The sequence below is a fragment of the Pleurodeles waltl genome, chromosome 7 (genome assembly GCF_031143425.1).
Source record: "Pleurodeles waltl isolate 20211129_DDA chromosome 7, aPleWal1.hap1.20221129, whole genome shotgun sequence".
NCBI lineage: Eukaryota > Metazoa > Chordata > Amphibia > Caudata > Salamandridae > Pleurodeles > Pleurodeles waltl.
Window position 1 is genome coordinate 125328324 of NC_090446.1, and position 15664 is coordinate 125343987.

General features: G+C 43.5%; 1 protein-coding gene across 1 annotated transcript in view; it reads right to left on the reverse strand.

The window, feature by feature from the left end:
* Positions 1 to 1629: 1629 nt before the first annotated feature.
* The window catches only part of LIME1 (Lck interacting transmembrane adaptor 1), a 72289-nt gene continuing 58254 nt past the window's right edge, over positions 1630 to 15664 (reverse strand). The window contains exons 5-6 of the mRNA XM_069243269.1: positions 7039 to 7490; positions 1630 to 6684 (exon numbers count right to left, since the gene is read on the reverse strand). Coding sequence (XP_069099370.1) covers positions 6304 to 6684; positions 7039 to 7490 — 833 coding nt within the window. The 3' untranslated portion in view covers positions 1630 to 6303. The remainder of the gene's footprint in view (positions 6685 to 7038; positions 7491 to 15664) is intronic.

Here is a 15664-nt window from a genome sequence, read left to right on the forward strand (position 1 = left end):
CTTCTTTAGCGTTCCCACTGCTAGCTTGCCACCTAGTACCTGTGACCACAAACGGGAAACTGTCCCATGGTCACTTTGCATTGAGGAATACAGAAAAGTGATGAATGGAACATTTGAATTAACCTCAGTAACTGGTAATTCCTTGGACAGCATACTAGTCCATCATTGTTTTGCTCATCATGCCACCTGAGATTAGACCGAGCTATATGCAAATCAGCCTTAGTCCTTCAACAACAGGAACAGTCCAGCCCATACTGTTGAGCAAGGTCATCTCTAAACTGGAACACAAACAACCCAAAACCCTTCAGTTGGGTGCAGATTGGTTTCAATGCCATAGTGAGCATGGGTCCACATCTGAGCCTCCATGTTGCACTTATGGTGTCGCACTGAGGAATACAAAAAAAGTGATGGATGAAATGCTTGAATTAATCTCAGCCTAAGGTAATTACTCAGGCCACATCAAAGTCCTTTGTTTGCCCACCCTGGCACCTCAGATTAGACTCAGCCTTATGCAAATCATCATTTGGTCATGCTCTAGAAGGATCAGTCCAGCCTGAACTGCCAAACCAGCTCCTCTCTGAACGGTCAATTCAATACATGTTCATGTGTCATGATGATGGAATGATTCCTTGTGCACCCTCTCCAGGTAAATGCCTGGAAGAATAGACTGCTGATGACACCTACCTCTAAGAGATCTTGGCTGCTGCCAGTGACAGCACCCACTCCAGGCAAAGGGTAAAAGGGTAAAAGGGCAATCCTACCCACAGTATCAGAGGTGCTCTCTTCAGGTTCAGTCCCTTTGCTCGCCAGGTTCAGGGCTGTTATGTTCACCTGGTAGTGACTCTGACGAGGTTTAATACCCACTTGTCCAGCTCAAAGGCCCTTATCCAGATCTTCCCCTATCCCGCAAACCCATTTGCCATGGAGGATCATCCCTTTGGCTGCAAACTAAAGGGCGCAGTCCACCTGCATCTGTAGAAACAGCCTCTTCAGTGGTCCTCTCTTTCAGAACGTGCTGATGCAGGAATACATACGTCAGAGACACCTGTTCACCACCTAGCCAATCACTTGCTCCCAAATGCACATTGGCAGCCATCAGATCACTCTCCTGTTGTTAACAAACACCTGTCGCTTATCTCTCCATCACTAGACCGCTTAGACCACTGCCACCTAAGTGGGGCAATGGGAGCGTGCGCCTCGCTCACACCCAGCCCCTTAGGAATGGCTTTTACGCCAGCTCATACACTCTGCAGGGAGACTCCACAGTAGCTGTATAAAATGACACAAAAAGATAACATAACCTGTACAGTTGACCATACACCCAGCTATGCCTAGTCGTGTTCGCTTTTAATTCCCTTATACAAAGTAACGTAAACACGTTTCTAGGCACACTAAAATCTTCGGTTTATCAGGTCTGCATGCTGTGTATAAACCTATTCTTCGAGGTTTTTTTCCAAATTCAATTTTGTTTGGCTAACATGCGGTTCAGTATATTTTTTGCCTAAACTCTCTGAATTTTCGATCCTCTCTGTTGTAGAATGTAGGTCTGCATTTCACACACGTGCTCACAACAGGTTCAGGAAATAGGACTCTGGTAAACCATCACACAGGTTGAGCAGAAGACAGTAATGTTAACCTGACAGGCCGCCACCCAGCTCTTTATTCTTGAATGAGTGAATAACAAATTAAAAACAATGCCATACATGTAAGTGGCTTCCAGGATTTTACAAATATGCAAGATCTCATCTGACAAGCAATTAATGCACCAGCTACGTAGCGTTTCCTGCCCCTGTGTGGGGCCCTGAGGCGCTTCCATAAATGGACAGTGCCAGTTTCCAGTGTGAACAGCGCAGTCACCATTGAAGGTTGATAACAGTAAAGGTGCTGAGTTGAGGTTGCACCGATGGTCTGGTGCGCCGTCTATTCCATTTCTCTAAGCTTTAGTTCTGTTTTTTATAACAAGTATTGAATATATAGTTGGTCTGTAGCCTACATACTGAGCCTGATGGGAATCTCATATCACAGTGGGATTACTTCAACGAGTCTGCCATATATACATATATGGAGAATGGTGCTTGTTGAACTGCTTGCAGGGTGCAACTGCCTTAATTGGAGGGGGAATCTTACTATTGATAACTGGTGAAGTTGACTTTTGGCCATTTGCTGACAATATCATATGAATGAATCCACCTGCCACAGCTTGGTGTCATCGGATGAATGACAATGGTGATCAGAATTAAAAGTTTTTCATCAGGTGTCATCGATCACAGGTGAATGTGCTTTTCATCAATCACACTGTCTCCCTTCCACAGATCCTTCTCCTGGAGATGGGGTACCCAAATGTGGGATCAGGAGGGGGATGTTTATAGTGCAAAACGTGGGGACCTTCGCCAGACATCATAGCGCTTCCTTTCGGAATAATAGTGGCTCTTGTGCACTATATAGCGGACAGTTTGAAATGTAATGGATGCAGCCATTGTCTAAACAAAAAAAATATCATATTGTTGTGCAGAAAACAGCTGAAATTTGAGTCCTCTGAGACAAAACACAAATTGTTTGTTAAGGTGTTTGCCACCCTATGAGAAGTCAGAAGAAGAACAACCTTTCACATGACTCAGATTAAAAAATAGGCGTAATCGGGTTGGAGGGAGGTGCATTAGATGACATACAGGGCCAACCTGGAGTACTGGTAGGAGTATCCAAATTTGCCTTTCCAGTGACTTTTAGCTCTTCCTGCTTGGGCAGAGGAAAGTGGAGCAGGGATCTCTGTGCTGTTATTTTGATGGACAATCATGCACAGTACTACATTTGGAGACATTGTAAGCACCGGATAAAAGAGGTGGCATATCCCAAGTACAAGTCATTGAAATGGTGGAACAGGAATACACCTAGTTCGGTAACTGCAGTAGCTCTTTTGAAATGTGCAGTGTATCAAAAATCCCTTAAGGAGCCTACTGGAAAGTAACTACACTTAATTGCAGATGATGTTTGAAGGGTGGTGGTGTGGCAGGTGTCAGTAATAGTCAATAGGTCCCAAAATCTTAGGAGTTCTAAATCGAATATACAAGCACCATGACAGCTTAACAATGTTTTACATGTCATCAGCCTGCAAATTTGAATCTGAAAGTTCTGAGAAGATGAATCTGAGGTTCTTCGATAAACAGAATTGGGAAGAGGCCAGAACACCTGAGAATTCCCCACTAAAGAAAAAAAAGTAAAAATTGGAAGGAAAAGTGATGATGAGAAATAATTGATCCTTTACAATTGGTGTAAATCATGGAGCACTTGTGACCTTATCCCAGTCTAAGCGAGAAGGATGATAAAATGACATTGTAAGCCCTGGTGAAGGCTCCTAGCAGGTTTCCTAACATAACGTGTACTGTCCAACCTTAATCAACATCTGGTCTCCGGTTGTTCACAGCGCAGATGATGGATGATGCGGTGAAATACGCTGTTCTGAAACTGGCCTACATCCGGTTTAGAAGTTTATCATCTAATAAAGAGTTAAGGATGGAAATGGAGATTTTATAATAGCTCAAGTTATTTGGGTTTAAAGGCTCAAGAAATGTTTTTTTAGGAGAGTGTTTCGCAAAAGTATACTTCAATGAGGGTGGCCCTTCCACCATCAACTAGGGTGAGTTTATCACGTGACACAGCCATACTACCAATACCGGACGAGTAGCTAAGTTCTTGGAGACTGTAGGAGATCAGATGTCGAGAAGAAAATCTACAGGCCGTGGGCTGGGGTGTCTGTTTCCTCAGTGATAAATGGTGCCAGTAGCAATACATCTATGTTCAATTACCGAATGTGCATTTTAGAGTTTTTTTTTTACAATCGTACAACTAATAGTGGTGCACTATAGAGACAAATATAACATATATACTGTTTTTCCTAATTTACACCATTGTATAGAAGTATTTCCTGTCATTCTAGCGTTTCAGAGCACTGCTGGGGTATTTGGGAGTACCCCCTCTGCCGCCAAGTCATAGTTTACAAAGTTTGGCAGATAAAAGTGTGTAGCCTATGTAGAATGTCAGGCGCCTGGGCGTGTTGGCATTACAAAGCAAGTATATACGCCTGTGTGTCTTGCAAGAGAAAGGGTGTCAGCCCTTCCCAGTAGGCTAGGTTCTTGTGAAGCACTCGTCGACTGAACACTATCCTCATAGACCAGCTCTCTCTATAGACCCTATTCAAAGTTTGTGTGTGCCTCTTGTGTCCCTAAATACATATGAACCTGACAGAGTGACTATTTTACTCATCTGCGCCATTTAGGACACGGAATTCAGCCTTCTTCAGCACCTTGGTGTTACACACCTGGTGAGGTCTGCACCTCACTGGCAGTATGCAAGGCTTTTTCACCTAGGTGAGGACAGCGGTGCTTCACTCCTCTGGGAAATGTTGGGTCCTGCAGTGTCTCGAGTTGTACTCGTGTCTAAGGCAGCCATCCAACACCACCTATGGCTTGTGGTAGCAATGAAGGGGGTCTGTGCTTCCCCCACTGACCTTGGGTACCTCTGAAGCACTGCCAGGCCTCAAGCCCCTCCAAAAGAACCATTTGAACTTGACCCTTCCTACAAGCCTATAGGGGCAACCCTTTGCCCCCAAACAAGGATGGTGAGGGGTGGTGCCCATCTCGCTCCTTAGAGCCCTGCCCTCGGTGCATATCCAGGTTGCATGTGTCACAGTAATTTTGGGCTAATTGCAGGTAGAGCCATGAGGTGGAAAATGGTTCAAATTAGAGTGAGTTACCCCTCAGGGCCAGATTGGAAAACAAAATCAGACCTGGCAAAATGTTCAAACAAGCCCCTCCATTAGAAGGCTAGTGCCGTGGTGTCATTTTTCGGTGGGTCATGGCAACCTACCCAGCTGTAAAAGCAGTCTGCTAGCCTTTGGCCCATCTGGAAAATGCCAGAGTGGCAAAGTGGCCAGCTGAGCCCTCTTGCTCTCTCAATTTGTGCCTTTTGTTGGGGGAGAGGAAGTACATCCCCTCATTCTGCTCACCACATCCCTTCTTGTCTTGAGCATTCTTCTCTGTCTTCTTGGTGTCTAGAAAGAGCAGGGCAGGGCTGCAAACCCACTACTGTAAGAATAAATATGGTTCTGCACCTAGCACAGTAATCTACGCCTTGATTATGAGTGTCCCAGAAGGGAATACTCTATTACCAGACCGAGTAAGTACTGATACTGTGGTGGTCTAGGGAGGGATTGAAATTTAGCCCCAATCTGAGAATGAGAATCTAAGAATTATATTTGATTTAGGTGGCAATGGAAAAATCCTCTAATTTCCAGAAAAATGTTACATACAGAAAATAATCCATCAGCATAATTTTCTCACCACAGGTAGTATGGTGTAGGAAATGGCTCTGGTAGACATTCTTCTAGGGATGGCAAGAGATTTTTATGGGGATGAAATCTCAAGAAATTTATATTTTTGTGTTATAGGAATTTTGTCAAATTTCGAGAGATTTCACTTGTATAAACTTTCATGTGATTTTTAGCCACTGGAGAATATCTCACTGAAAAAAGTATACCTACAACTAAGAGGGATTTCCTCCTCAAATTAGTCTATTGTTGGTATCTTAGCTTCTGCACTTGAGGCATGTCCGAGAGTTCATTTTTCATGCAAAACACTGGCATTTTGTGAAATTTTGCAGAATTTAATGAAAATAAAACTGTGACTTTTCCCAAACCTACTTTCGTTAGGATTTACCTGTCCCTTCATAAGAGAGGATAAGAGGTTTCCAAAACCTAAAAACATCAGCTTCCATCCAGACCGTAAAAACCATGTTTCATCCTGACTCTTAGGACCAATGCAACCCACTACCACCGGTTTAGGAGGAAGGTCCAATTGGAGAAGGAAAAGAAGGAAAAGAAGGAAACCCATGAAGATGGCTAGTGAATTGGTACTTGTGCTGACTGGTGAAAGGGAATAAGATGTATTCCGGTTTTCCAAAGGTCTCAGTACATTGTCCGACAGGCCAAAGCCCCTGTAAGGATACTGAGGTTAGGGAAACATCACTTGTCTGGGTTAGGCTCCTAGGTCCCTCACTTATTTGCATGCTCTCTCCACCCTAATGCCTGCATGGATGGCCTAGAGAATATCACTGCACTACTTCCTTAACTTCATCAGTGATGGAATCTGTCCTCACCATGAGGCTAAACTCGAAGTGTGATGCATGTGAGCTGTTAAATAAAGGCCATGCATGCAAGGTTATGGTGAATATCCACAGAGCTACATTGTGCATGCCTCCAAGGTTCACAGCACGTTAAGCAGGATCATGGTCTGTAAGCCACACATGTTCTTATAGGCCTGTGAGGTACACCTCCAAGCCGTTGAGTGACTTTAGAGTCCTTGTGCGCCCAGGGACGTGGGCCTCCTTGGCTTCACTGATGCTTTCATACAGGTTCTCAGTATGACACTTCCTCTCGGTATTGTCTTCTTTGCCCTTCTTGGCCCAGGGCAAGTCGATTGTCTCATAAGCTGGTTCCTCGTGCTCCAACTGGACAGTGCTGCTGGGTCCCGCTCTTTCTTTGCCTGGTTGCTGGTGGGGAATGGCAGCGTGGGTTTCTACTTTAGCTATGTGCGCATCTCTCTCCAGGATCGCATTCTCAGGGACAGGTGATGCAGGGTTTAGAGACTTGTTCTTCCCATGTTTGCAAACAGTTGAATACATTTCTTCCAACTGCGAAAACAAACAAAACACAATATTTTTTTAATTCTCTGTAGGGAATATCGGACTACCCTTCCCCTTGCTGGATTGATACGCATCAAAATAGGGAGATGACATGACACTCGTTGGCCACCAGGGGGAAGATGAAGGCAGTCATATGCCAAGCTGGTGACTATACAAGTACATTAGGACTAAGGAAGGATAGTAATAGGTGAAGTCAGAACCTGTAGAAAGGCCAGTCGAGCAATGCTATGGTGAGTCGCAAGTCAAGCATGGCCATGAGTTTTCAGGAGCCCAAGGGGAGATTTCTGTCTTAAGAATAAATGATGTAGGTGTGAGACTAGAGGTCCCACTCCCCACACTTACCTTTACAATAAGGCCCTTTGGTGGTGGGGTCTGGGGGTCCCTTACAAGGCTGGAGATGTCCTTCAGAGTTGTCTCTGGGCCTTTGTGCTGTCCCTGGTCAGGCAGTTCTCCAGGTATGCACTTTCTCAGCTTCTTCACACAAGCGTACTCTGCAGTAATGGCTGCTGTGTTCTCATCGCACCGTGATGCGGAAGGTGGTGGTTCAGGGTTTGCATCTGTACTAGCAGTCACCGCCTCAGAATTTCCTGCCACACTCTCCTGAGGTTTCAGGTCTGGGTTAGGCTTCAGATTTGAGTAGATGCGATTGGGGCTCCTCCAGTCTCCTCTAAGGCCGGCATGTGGGATTTTGGGAAGCACTCGCTTCTGGGGAATGTGATTACTGAGGCCTTGCTGTCCCCCTGATCTGTCCAAAGGTGATGGGTAATGGTAGTCCATGCTCAGAGGTCTGCGGTCTGTAATGGGAACAAATTCAAGGCCGGAAGTTAAAAGAATGCTAGACATGCTAGACATAACCAACAACTCTATTATCAGTGCAGCCTATCTCAGTCAGCAGTTCAAACAGTTTTGTATACAGTAAAGAAAGGTCTGATGACTTAGAGTTCCTGTCTGGTCCTTCCCCATCCGGGCACATGACTGCTTGATAGTGATCAAATAATCTGGAATATGCAGGAGTAGTTGTGTAAGGAGAAGCCCTACTGGCTGCCTTTCAGGTGCCTCCTTTGGTAACACCCATTACAGTCTAACAAGGAGGTGGTCATGCTCATTGTGGAGGGACCCTTTATGGTTTCTAGAGTAGTAACTACGACCTGCCTGTTAACCAAAGTGGTAACCAGACAAATCTGTTCTGTAAGAGAATAAGAAGAGAACCTTCTACTCTTATTGTCATCTCCAATAGATGCAAAACCTGATTCTTTGAAAACATTGGTGCAGGGCAGGCAGATCTCACAGCACTTCATGCATCTAGCAAGTATGATTCACCAGCTAAGAAAACCTATGACCAGAGATAATTTAATGTGGAATGTGAGCAGACCTGAGGTCGACCAGAATTCTTGCCCCTCAGTAAGTAACTGCAGTTATGGAACCCTACATAGTTTGCTAGTCCTCATTTTCAAGTTGATGACCTCAAGCAGTAGGACTATGACTAACAAGACTATTAAGGGACCCTTAGAACTTGGTGATGTTTAAAGGTAGGACTTGGTAATTCACCCTGGGACATAAGAACTCAAACAAGCTGCCTACTCTTCAGTTCTAAGGAAAACAAACTTATTTTTTGGGCGAGTATGGGATACCATGATCCGCTCTATATGGGGGCAGTCAACATTACCCGTGATTCTTCCCTCTTGAGCTTCATGTGGACCCTCACTAGAAGTGACGGGTTTTAACAATGTCCAAGGTATGGGATTCTCTTATGGCTGAATCATAGTCCTTGCAGAAGAAGTGTTGTATACCTCACCCAACAGGGTGAGGACTGAGAGGATCAGGGGTATAGCCATCCTAGTCACAGTGAGGAGGGCTTGGCAGGAGAGAAACATCTAGTGTTAATAACAACCCCCTTTCCGTCCTACTCCCTATGAATGAGAATTTAGCTGTTGATCAGGATTGTTCTATGAAATAATTTATTTTTTATATTGACCTGCACTTACATTGACTCCATACCATCACCTACCAATATTTTGTCAGATATGAAGTTAAAAATAGTTCATCTATGCTTCCTCCTGTAAGCTTACTTTGATTATACGTTGGTAGCCGACATTCTGCAATCCATGTATGTGTAGATCGACATTATTGCCCACAACTTTTTAACAGGATTGAATTTCGTGAATGGATGTCTCCAGAGCTGAGGTGCCAGTTTGGCATTAAGGCAAGGTCTTGTTTTCCATCTTTGACCAATTGTTTTTCAGCTCACCTAGTTGTGGGCCAAACATGTGCAAAAGTAAAGGCAATCTCAACACCAATGCCTACTGATTTGCTTCACCTTTTCAATCTGTGGCAGTAGAAGCAGCAGAGACGGAGAAAAAAGTGCTACTATTCTCAAGGCAGGTGGGCACCCTGAATATCTAAGCTGCAATATTGGGATAGGCATATATGTTGGCAAAATACTGAATCCAAACTATCGAAGGTAAGCACGTTCAGATTATTTTTTATACCTAACTTCACATACATGTACCTTGACGATGTATATATCTTCGAGGTACACAGATGTGGAGTTAGGGATAGTAATTCTATATGCACTTTCCTTTCGATGTTTTGGTATTCAGTATCTTGTCCAAAACCTTCTTGTACCACAATATCATAGCCTCGATATTCAATTGTACAATCCTCAATTCAACAAAGGAAGTGCCCAAAGTGAACTACAACTGCTTCGCCATCATTTTAAATAGTGGTCCAGAAAATAATGAAGAGCCTAGAACTTATATATGAGGAGCTGGCTCACATATAAGCAGAATAAGTATTAGTCTGTAATGAAGGTTTTCAGACAGCATACTGCGCTGTTCTGCACAGGAATACTTCTGTATCCTTAATCAACACAGCGCTCTTTATCTGCTGTTCATATGAGATCTTCAACTCCTTTTACACTTCCAGGTTGTGTAAGGAGCAAATACCTGACGCATCAGTTGGCGTTTACCTGTCAGAGATGCCCTGTGTGTTCATGCCTACATGAAGTTGCTGGATTTCAATGCTTACCTTCAAAAGGGGAGGGGAGGCATAGAAATAAACCCAAATATTTGGAGACAAATTTTACTAATTAGACTCCAGTTTTAAAATATTTGGGTAAAGTGTGTTTTCGTTATTCTTGCCTCAGTGTTCGTAAGCAGGGAGAATGAAAATATGGGCATGTTAGTGCCCAAGCGTGGATCGCCAGAGGTGTTATGGAGACAGGTAGTTTCCACATATGGGACCCCAGATTGTTTCTGTCTATCTCAACAGAACATAGGCCAAAAGAGGAGAGCAGGAGATGCAGCGTGATACTAGAGGAAGTAGGAGAACAATGGACTGTGGATAAGGTATAAGTACTGCCGCCATGCTTATGGTGCATGTCAGTCTTTGACCTATCTATCAATCAAACAATTCAATAGAATCACTTACCTGGAAGTGTTAGGACAAACAATCTTGAGACAGTGGCGATGCCACCAAGGGCTTTCCTGGTGACCCTTCCCTTGCCTATATATTGAAAGACAACCTCATTAACAGCTCAGCTGCCATCCTGGCTACAATTATCACCAACTATCACTGGCTATCACCAACCACAGCTTGGAATCTGGACTATTCCCAGAAGAACACAAAACTGCCTAAAGCAAAAGAATTAAAAATCTAGCACCGATTAATAATTGCAACAAGCTGTTGCCTTATCTGCAACTTAACATAATATACAAATCATCAATCAAAAAAGCTAAAAAAAAGGTACTACTCAGACAGAATTCAAAATACTAAATCTGCAACGAAATAATTTTATAAAATTCTCAATGAATTTCGAAAACCTACATGCATGGAAGGAAGACATCCCACTACTCAAGATTTCACAAACACACTGACAACTCATTACACAACCAAGGCAGACACATTGGACTCCTATTTAAAACAGAAGAAAACCATCAGCACCAACCCCTTTCCTAAAATACCCTCTGAGAATAAACCAAACCAGCCTCTACAGTACTTCAAACAAATATTACAAGGTGAATTTATGGATTTGGTCAAAGCAAGTAGGCCTTCCAGTTGCCCTTCTGACCCTTGCCTACCACACATCTTCAAGAACATTCTTTTATCTACTTCTGCTGCCATACCTGTAAAAAGAATCATCAACAACTCTTTAACTACAGAAACGTTTCCTCAAGACCTGAAAAAGGCATACATATGACTGTTATTAAAGAAAACAAACCTAGACCCGCAAGACCCCAACAACTACAGACCAATCACAAATGGACCTTTCCTAGGCAAACTGATAGAAAGAGCAGCATTCACCCAGATGTCACAATTCATTGAAGACAATTCTATATTTTCAGACTTCCAAACTGGATTCCGCCCATGAAGAGTCACTGAATCAGCACTCATAGCAATCTGGGATGATCTTAAAAACACAGTCGACCGCAATGGAGTTGCTGCATTACTTCTCTAGGACCTCTCGGCTGTCTTTGATATGGTTGACCATGACATCTTGGACCTCTCAGCTGTCTTTGATACGGTTGACCAGGACACCCTAATTCAAAGACTCCACAAAGCCGGCATAGAAGGTCTTGACTGGATTACATCCTACCTTCAAAAAATAACTCATATCTATTCTCCCCTTCTCATCCAAACCCTACCCCACAAAAGCAGGGGTCCCCCAAGGATCAATCATCTCACCTTTGCTTTTCAACATCTACATGATATCATTACCATAACCGATCAATGATTTTCATCTCACATGCTACAAGTATGCAGATGACACATAAATACTACTTAAATTAGAATGCCCCAAAAACATTGAAAACTCACAAATCTTCAGTTGCCTCAGAGCCGTTGATCAGTAGATCACTTGGAGCCATCTCAAACTAAATGCCTCCAAAACAGAAATACTTATATGATTGTGACTGGAAAAATGATGACCCACTGTGCGCCTGGCCTGACAATCTCGGACCACCTCCTCAATTATACAAGGAAGTTAAAAACCTTGGAATCACCAAGTTAGCAATGAATGCCCAAGTGGACAAATTAGCACAAACAAGCTTCATCATCTTGAAGACTCTACAACGCATCTTCCCCCACCTCGGATTTCCACACAAGGTGCAAGCTACTATCTCGCTTGTACTATCAAACTGGATTATGCCAATGGCCTCTACCATGGATCATCTCTATCTATTATGAAACAACTACAAGCTATCCAGAACTCCACAGCCAGGCTACTATTACATGTAAAGCCACAAGCCCACATCACCCCTGCCTTGAGAGCACTACACTGGTTACCTGTTGCCAGAAGATGCACCTTCAAGCTGCTTTGTATCACCCACAAAGCTATACATGGAACAGGACCGCTTTTTATCAGGAACAAAATAACCAAATACATTCAACAAAGAAACCTCAGCTCAAGATTGGCACCCCGCCTTAGAACACCACCATACAGGAAAAAGACTATAGGTGGTACTTCCTTCTCCGTTCAAGCAGCCAAACTATGGAATTCATTACCCCCAACTATAAGAGCCACAGATAACTATCCTGTCTTCAGAAAACTACTAAAGAGTTGGCTCTTTCCTTCATAACCACCATATTCAAACAGCTATGGACTGCATATAACTATGTTGATAAATATTTTTAATCTGATTATGTGTATATTCTAGTTATATATAGTTCTTTAGAAAATACGTATTGCTACTATGTCATAACAATGAACTACACACATACTCTTTAAACCTGTTTAACTAATGTATATTTACTCATGGTTTAAATATGTATGTACATATATTTGTGCATTTATGTGTGCATATGTGTGTGTATTCATGTGTGTGTGTGTGTGTGTGTGTGTGTGTGTGTATATATATATATATATGTGTGTGTGTGTGTGTGTGTGTGTGTGTATGTTATTCTATCCTTAACATGTTCATAGGTTATTGCATAGCTCCTAGATAAGTTGTTATATTAGATACTTATGAATCCTTGCTCTCGTTTTATATCACACTTTGTCTACCCATCACCATATGTCATGTCTCTATCAATCTATCCTCCATTCCCACTCTGACTTAGCCCAAATCCATTCTACTACTTTTATCTCCTAAATAACCCTGCCTCAGCTCTTCCCTCCTCTTCCACATCTAACTCACCCAAACCTCACTTTACTACCATGATCTCCCAAACAACCCTACTAAATTCTCCCTCATTTATCTCACTGTTAACTCATCCAAAAACCCTTCTGCTACTATGATCTCCCTAACCCTTTCCACAGACTCTTCCCACTTTCATCCCCCCTTTACTCATCCCAAGCCTAAATTCTATTACCATAAATTCACAATTAACACTTATGGTTCTTCCCTCCTCCACCCCTCCATTATTCCAGTCAATCTAACTAACAAAATCACATATCCGCGGCTCAAATTAACTCTTAATAATACAAAAACTGCACTCGTATTTCCCTATACTAATCCACCACTAATTCCTTTTGGGTTCCGCAGTAGCTTGCTACTCGCCAAAAAGCACTTTGACGCCTCGTCAGGGGTAGTAAGCGCTATATAAATACTATTACAAAACAATACAATACAATTGTCGTCACCCAAGTGATAGAAGGAACTTCTAAAAACCTGTTATCATCTTACATAGAAAATAATATTCTCTTTGGCATCCAAATAAATAGCTTTCCAGCCATGTCCTAGCACCGTATCTGCATTTATTGTAACTTGGGACGACATCAGGAAAACAGATAATCCAACGGGGTAGGGTCACTTTTGCTATTCTGCAGTTCTTGATATGGTTCATCATCACGCTCTGCAATGGATCCAAAATAATATAAGGCTTCTTCACTGAATTGCCTTGTTCCCAGCTGATCGCTCATTCTGCCTTTACTCCTCACAAATAACCTTTTTATAGAATAGGAAAAGACCTCTAGCTAGGAGCCTCTTACCATTGTAAGGGCCCTGTGATGCCGAAAAAGCTCAATGTAGATGGGTTTTAATTGTTGAGGAGCCAGGACTTCCATTTTCTTACATAAGTTTAGGAGAGAGAGGGTCAGGCAGATGTCCAAGGGGATGGTGTTACAGAGTTGAGCAGCAACTACACCGAAAGATCTTCCTCGACTTTTTGGGAATTTGAATCAAAGGATGGTTACCATCATGGTGTAAGCTGGCTGAAGGTTTCTTTTGGGGATGTATTGTTTTTGAAGAAAACTAGGTCACATGCTTAATAGGGACGGTAAACTATACACGCTGCCTTGAACTGCACCCTTTTGCCTACTGGGAACCAATACAGTTTCGACAGATTTTCTGAAACATGGGTTACATTTTGTCAAACGTAGGAGTCAGAGAGTTGTGTTTTGGTCACACTGCAACCAGCTGAAGCTGCGTGCGACATTCCAAGAAAAGGGGCATTCCCACACACCAGTCGGGGTTGGATGAAGGCGCTTATTGAGAGAATGCGTAATGCAGAGTTTATAAGTGGGAATGTCCTGCACAGAACTCTCTGTCATGCAAAGCACGACCTTGTGAGAGCGTTAAGTGCGGGTCAGGCAGAACCTTTAGATTCCGAACTTTGGGAGCAATGTCGGGTGGGAGCCTTGGAGTTTGGCGACAGCTCTGCTTCTCATGAGGCGAGCTTTTTATTTACCACCAGGATTTCAGTTTTGGCCGAGTTTAATTTTAAAAAGTTGGACCCAAACATGTATGACCTTCCTGTGGAGCGTGAGTAATTCTTCTGAGGCCTTACGCTTCCTGTAAATAATAAAGGTGACAGAGGACACCCTTGTGGGAAACCCCATTTAAGTAGTCTTAAGGTAGTACATCCTCAGCGTCAAAAATACAACTGGACAGGACCTACATCTGAGCTGTGGCTGCATACTAACGCTCGTGGGGTGTTCGGTCACTTCACAGAACAGTGCCAGAAGGTTACCCTGCACTCTCAAGGTGTCTGCGTACGGGTGGGAGGCAAATGCAGGGTTAAAACTGGGATACAGGGCACTGTACCACAATAAGGGGCATATCTATGAAAAGTGGCGCTGCACACAGCGCAGCGCTACTTTTCTTGCACCCTTTAGCACCCCCCCATGCCACCATGTGTGCGCCGTATTTAAAATACGGCACACCATGATGGTAGTTAGGGGACTAGCGTCAGAATTTTTGAGGATAGTCTAGAGCTTTAAAGGATTAGCGTCCCCTGCAAAGCCCATTGAGGTCCATTGTAAACAATGGTGTGCCTTCTTTTAACGCCTGCTCTGAGCAGGTTTTAAAAGTGCAGAAATAAATGACGCAAATAAATCTGTTAGATTTATTTGCGCCATTTCTTCAGCCTCTCTAATGGGGAAACACTTCCTTTGCATACATTATGCCTGGTGCAGGCATAATGTAGCACAAAGGGTTACAAAGTGGTGCAATGCATGCACTGCGCCACTTTGTAAATATGGTGCAGGGATTTTGGCCTCAATGGGCCACATTAGAGCAACAAAAAATGTCTCCGGCCTCTCAGCTCTCCTCCTATTGGCAGTGCTGTCACATGGGGGAGGTGGTGTGGGGCAAGGGGCCTATGCCCTCCCTGTATGCCGTTGTTACTGCCCTCTGTGCATGCCTCTCCTACTGCCTCTGCTAAACATGCTCCGTGTGCCACGGTTGACAAACATAATGAATACTTTTTATAGCGCTACAGACCACAGTTCTGCCGAGTCTACGCATGGCAAATAAAATGTGACCATTACCCAATTCATGGTCTTCATAGAGGCCGACAAAGGGATGGAAGAGTGTGATTCGGGGCCTATAAGTTGCGGCGTCTGGTGTGGCTGATTTTGTCAGTGCACAGCTCACTGAGCCATCTGCCTAGCTGTTCTTTGTGTGGGAATAGATGGCACTGCTGCTGCGTTTGCTCTATAAGTGTGCAAGGGATGCATGCATTGCTGCTGCCTGTGCTATGCTAGTCTTGTGCATAAAAGAAGCTTCCACGGTGCTGCTCCCCAATAGAC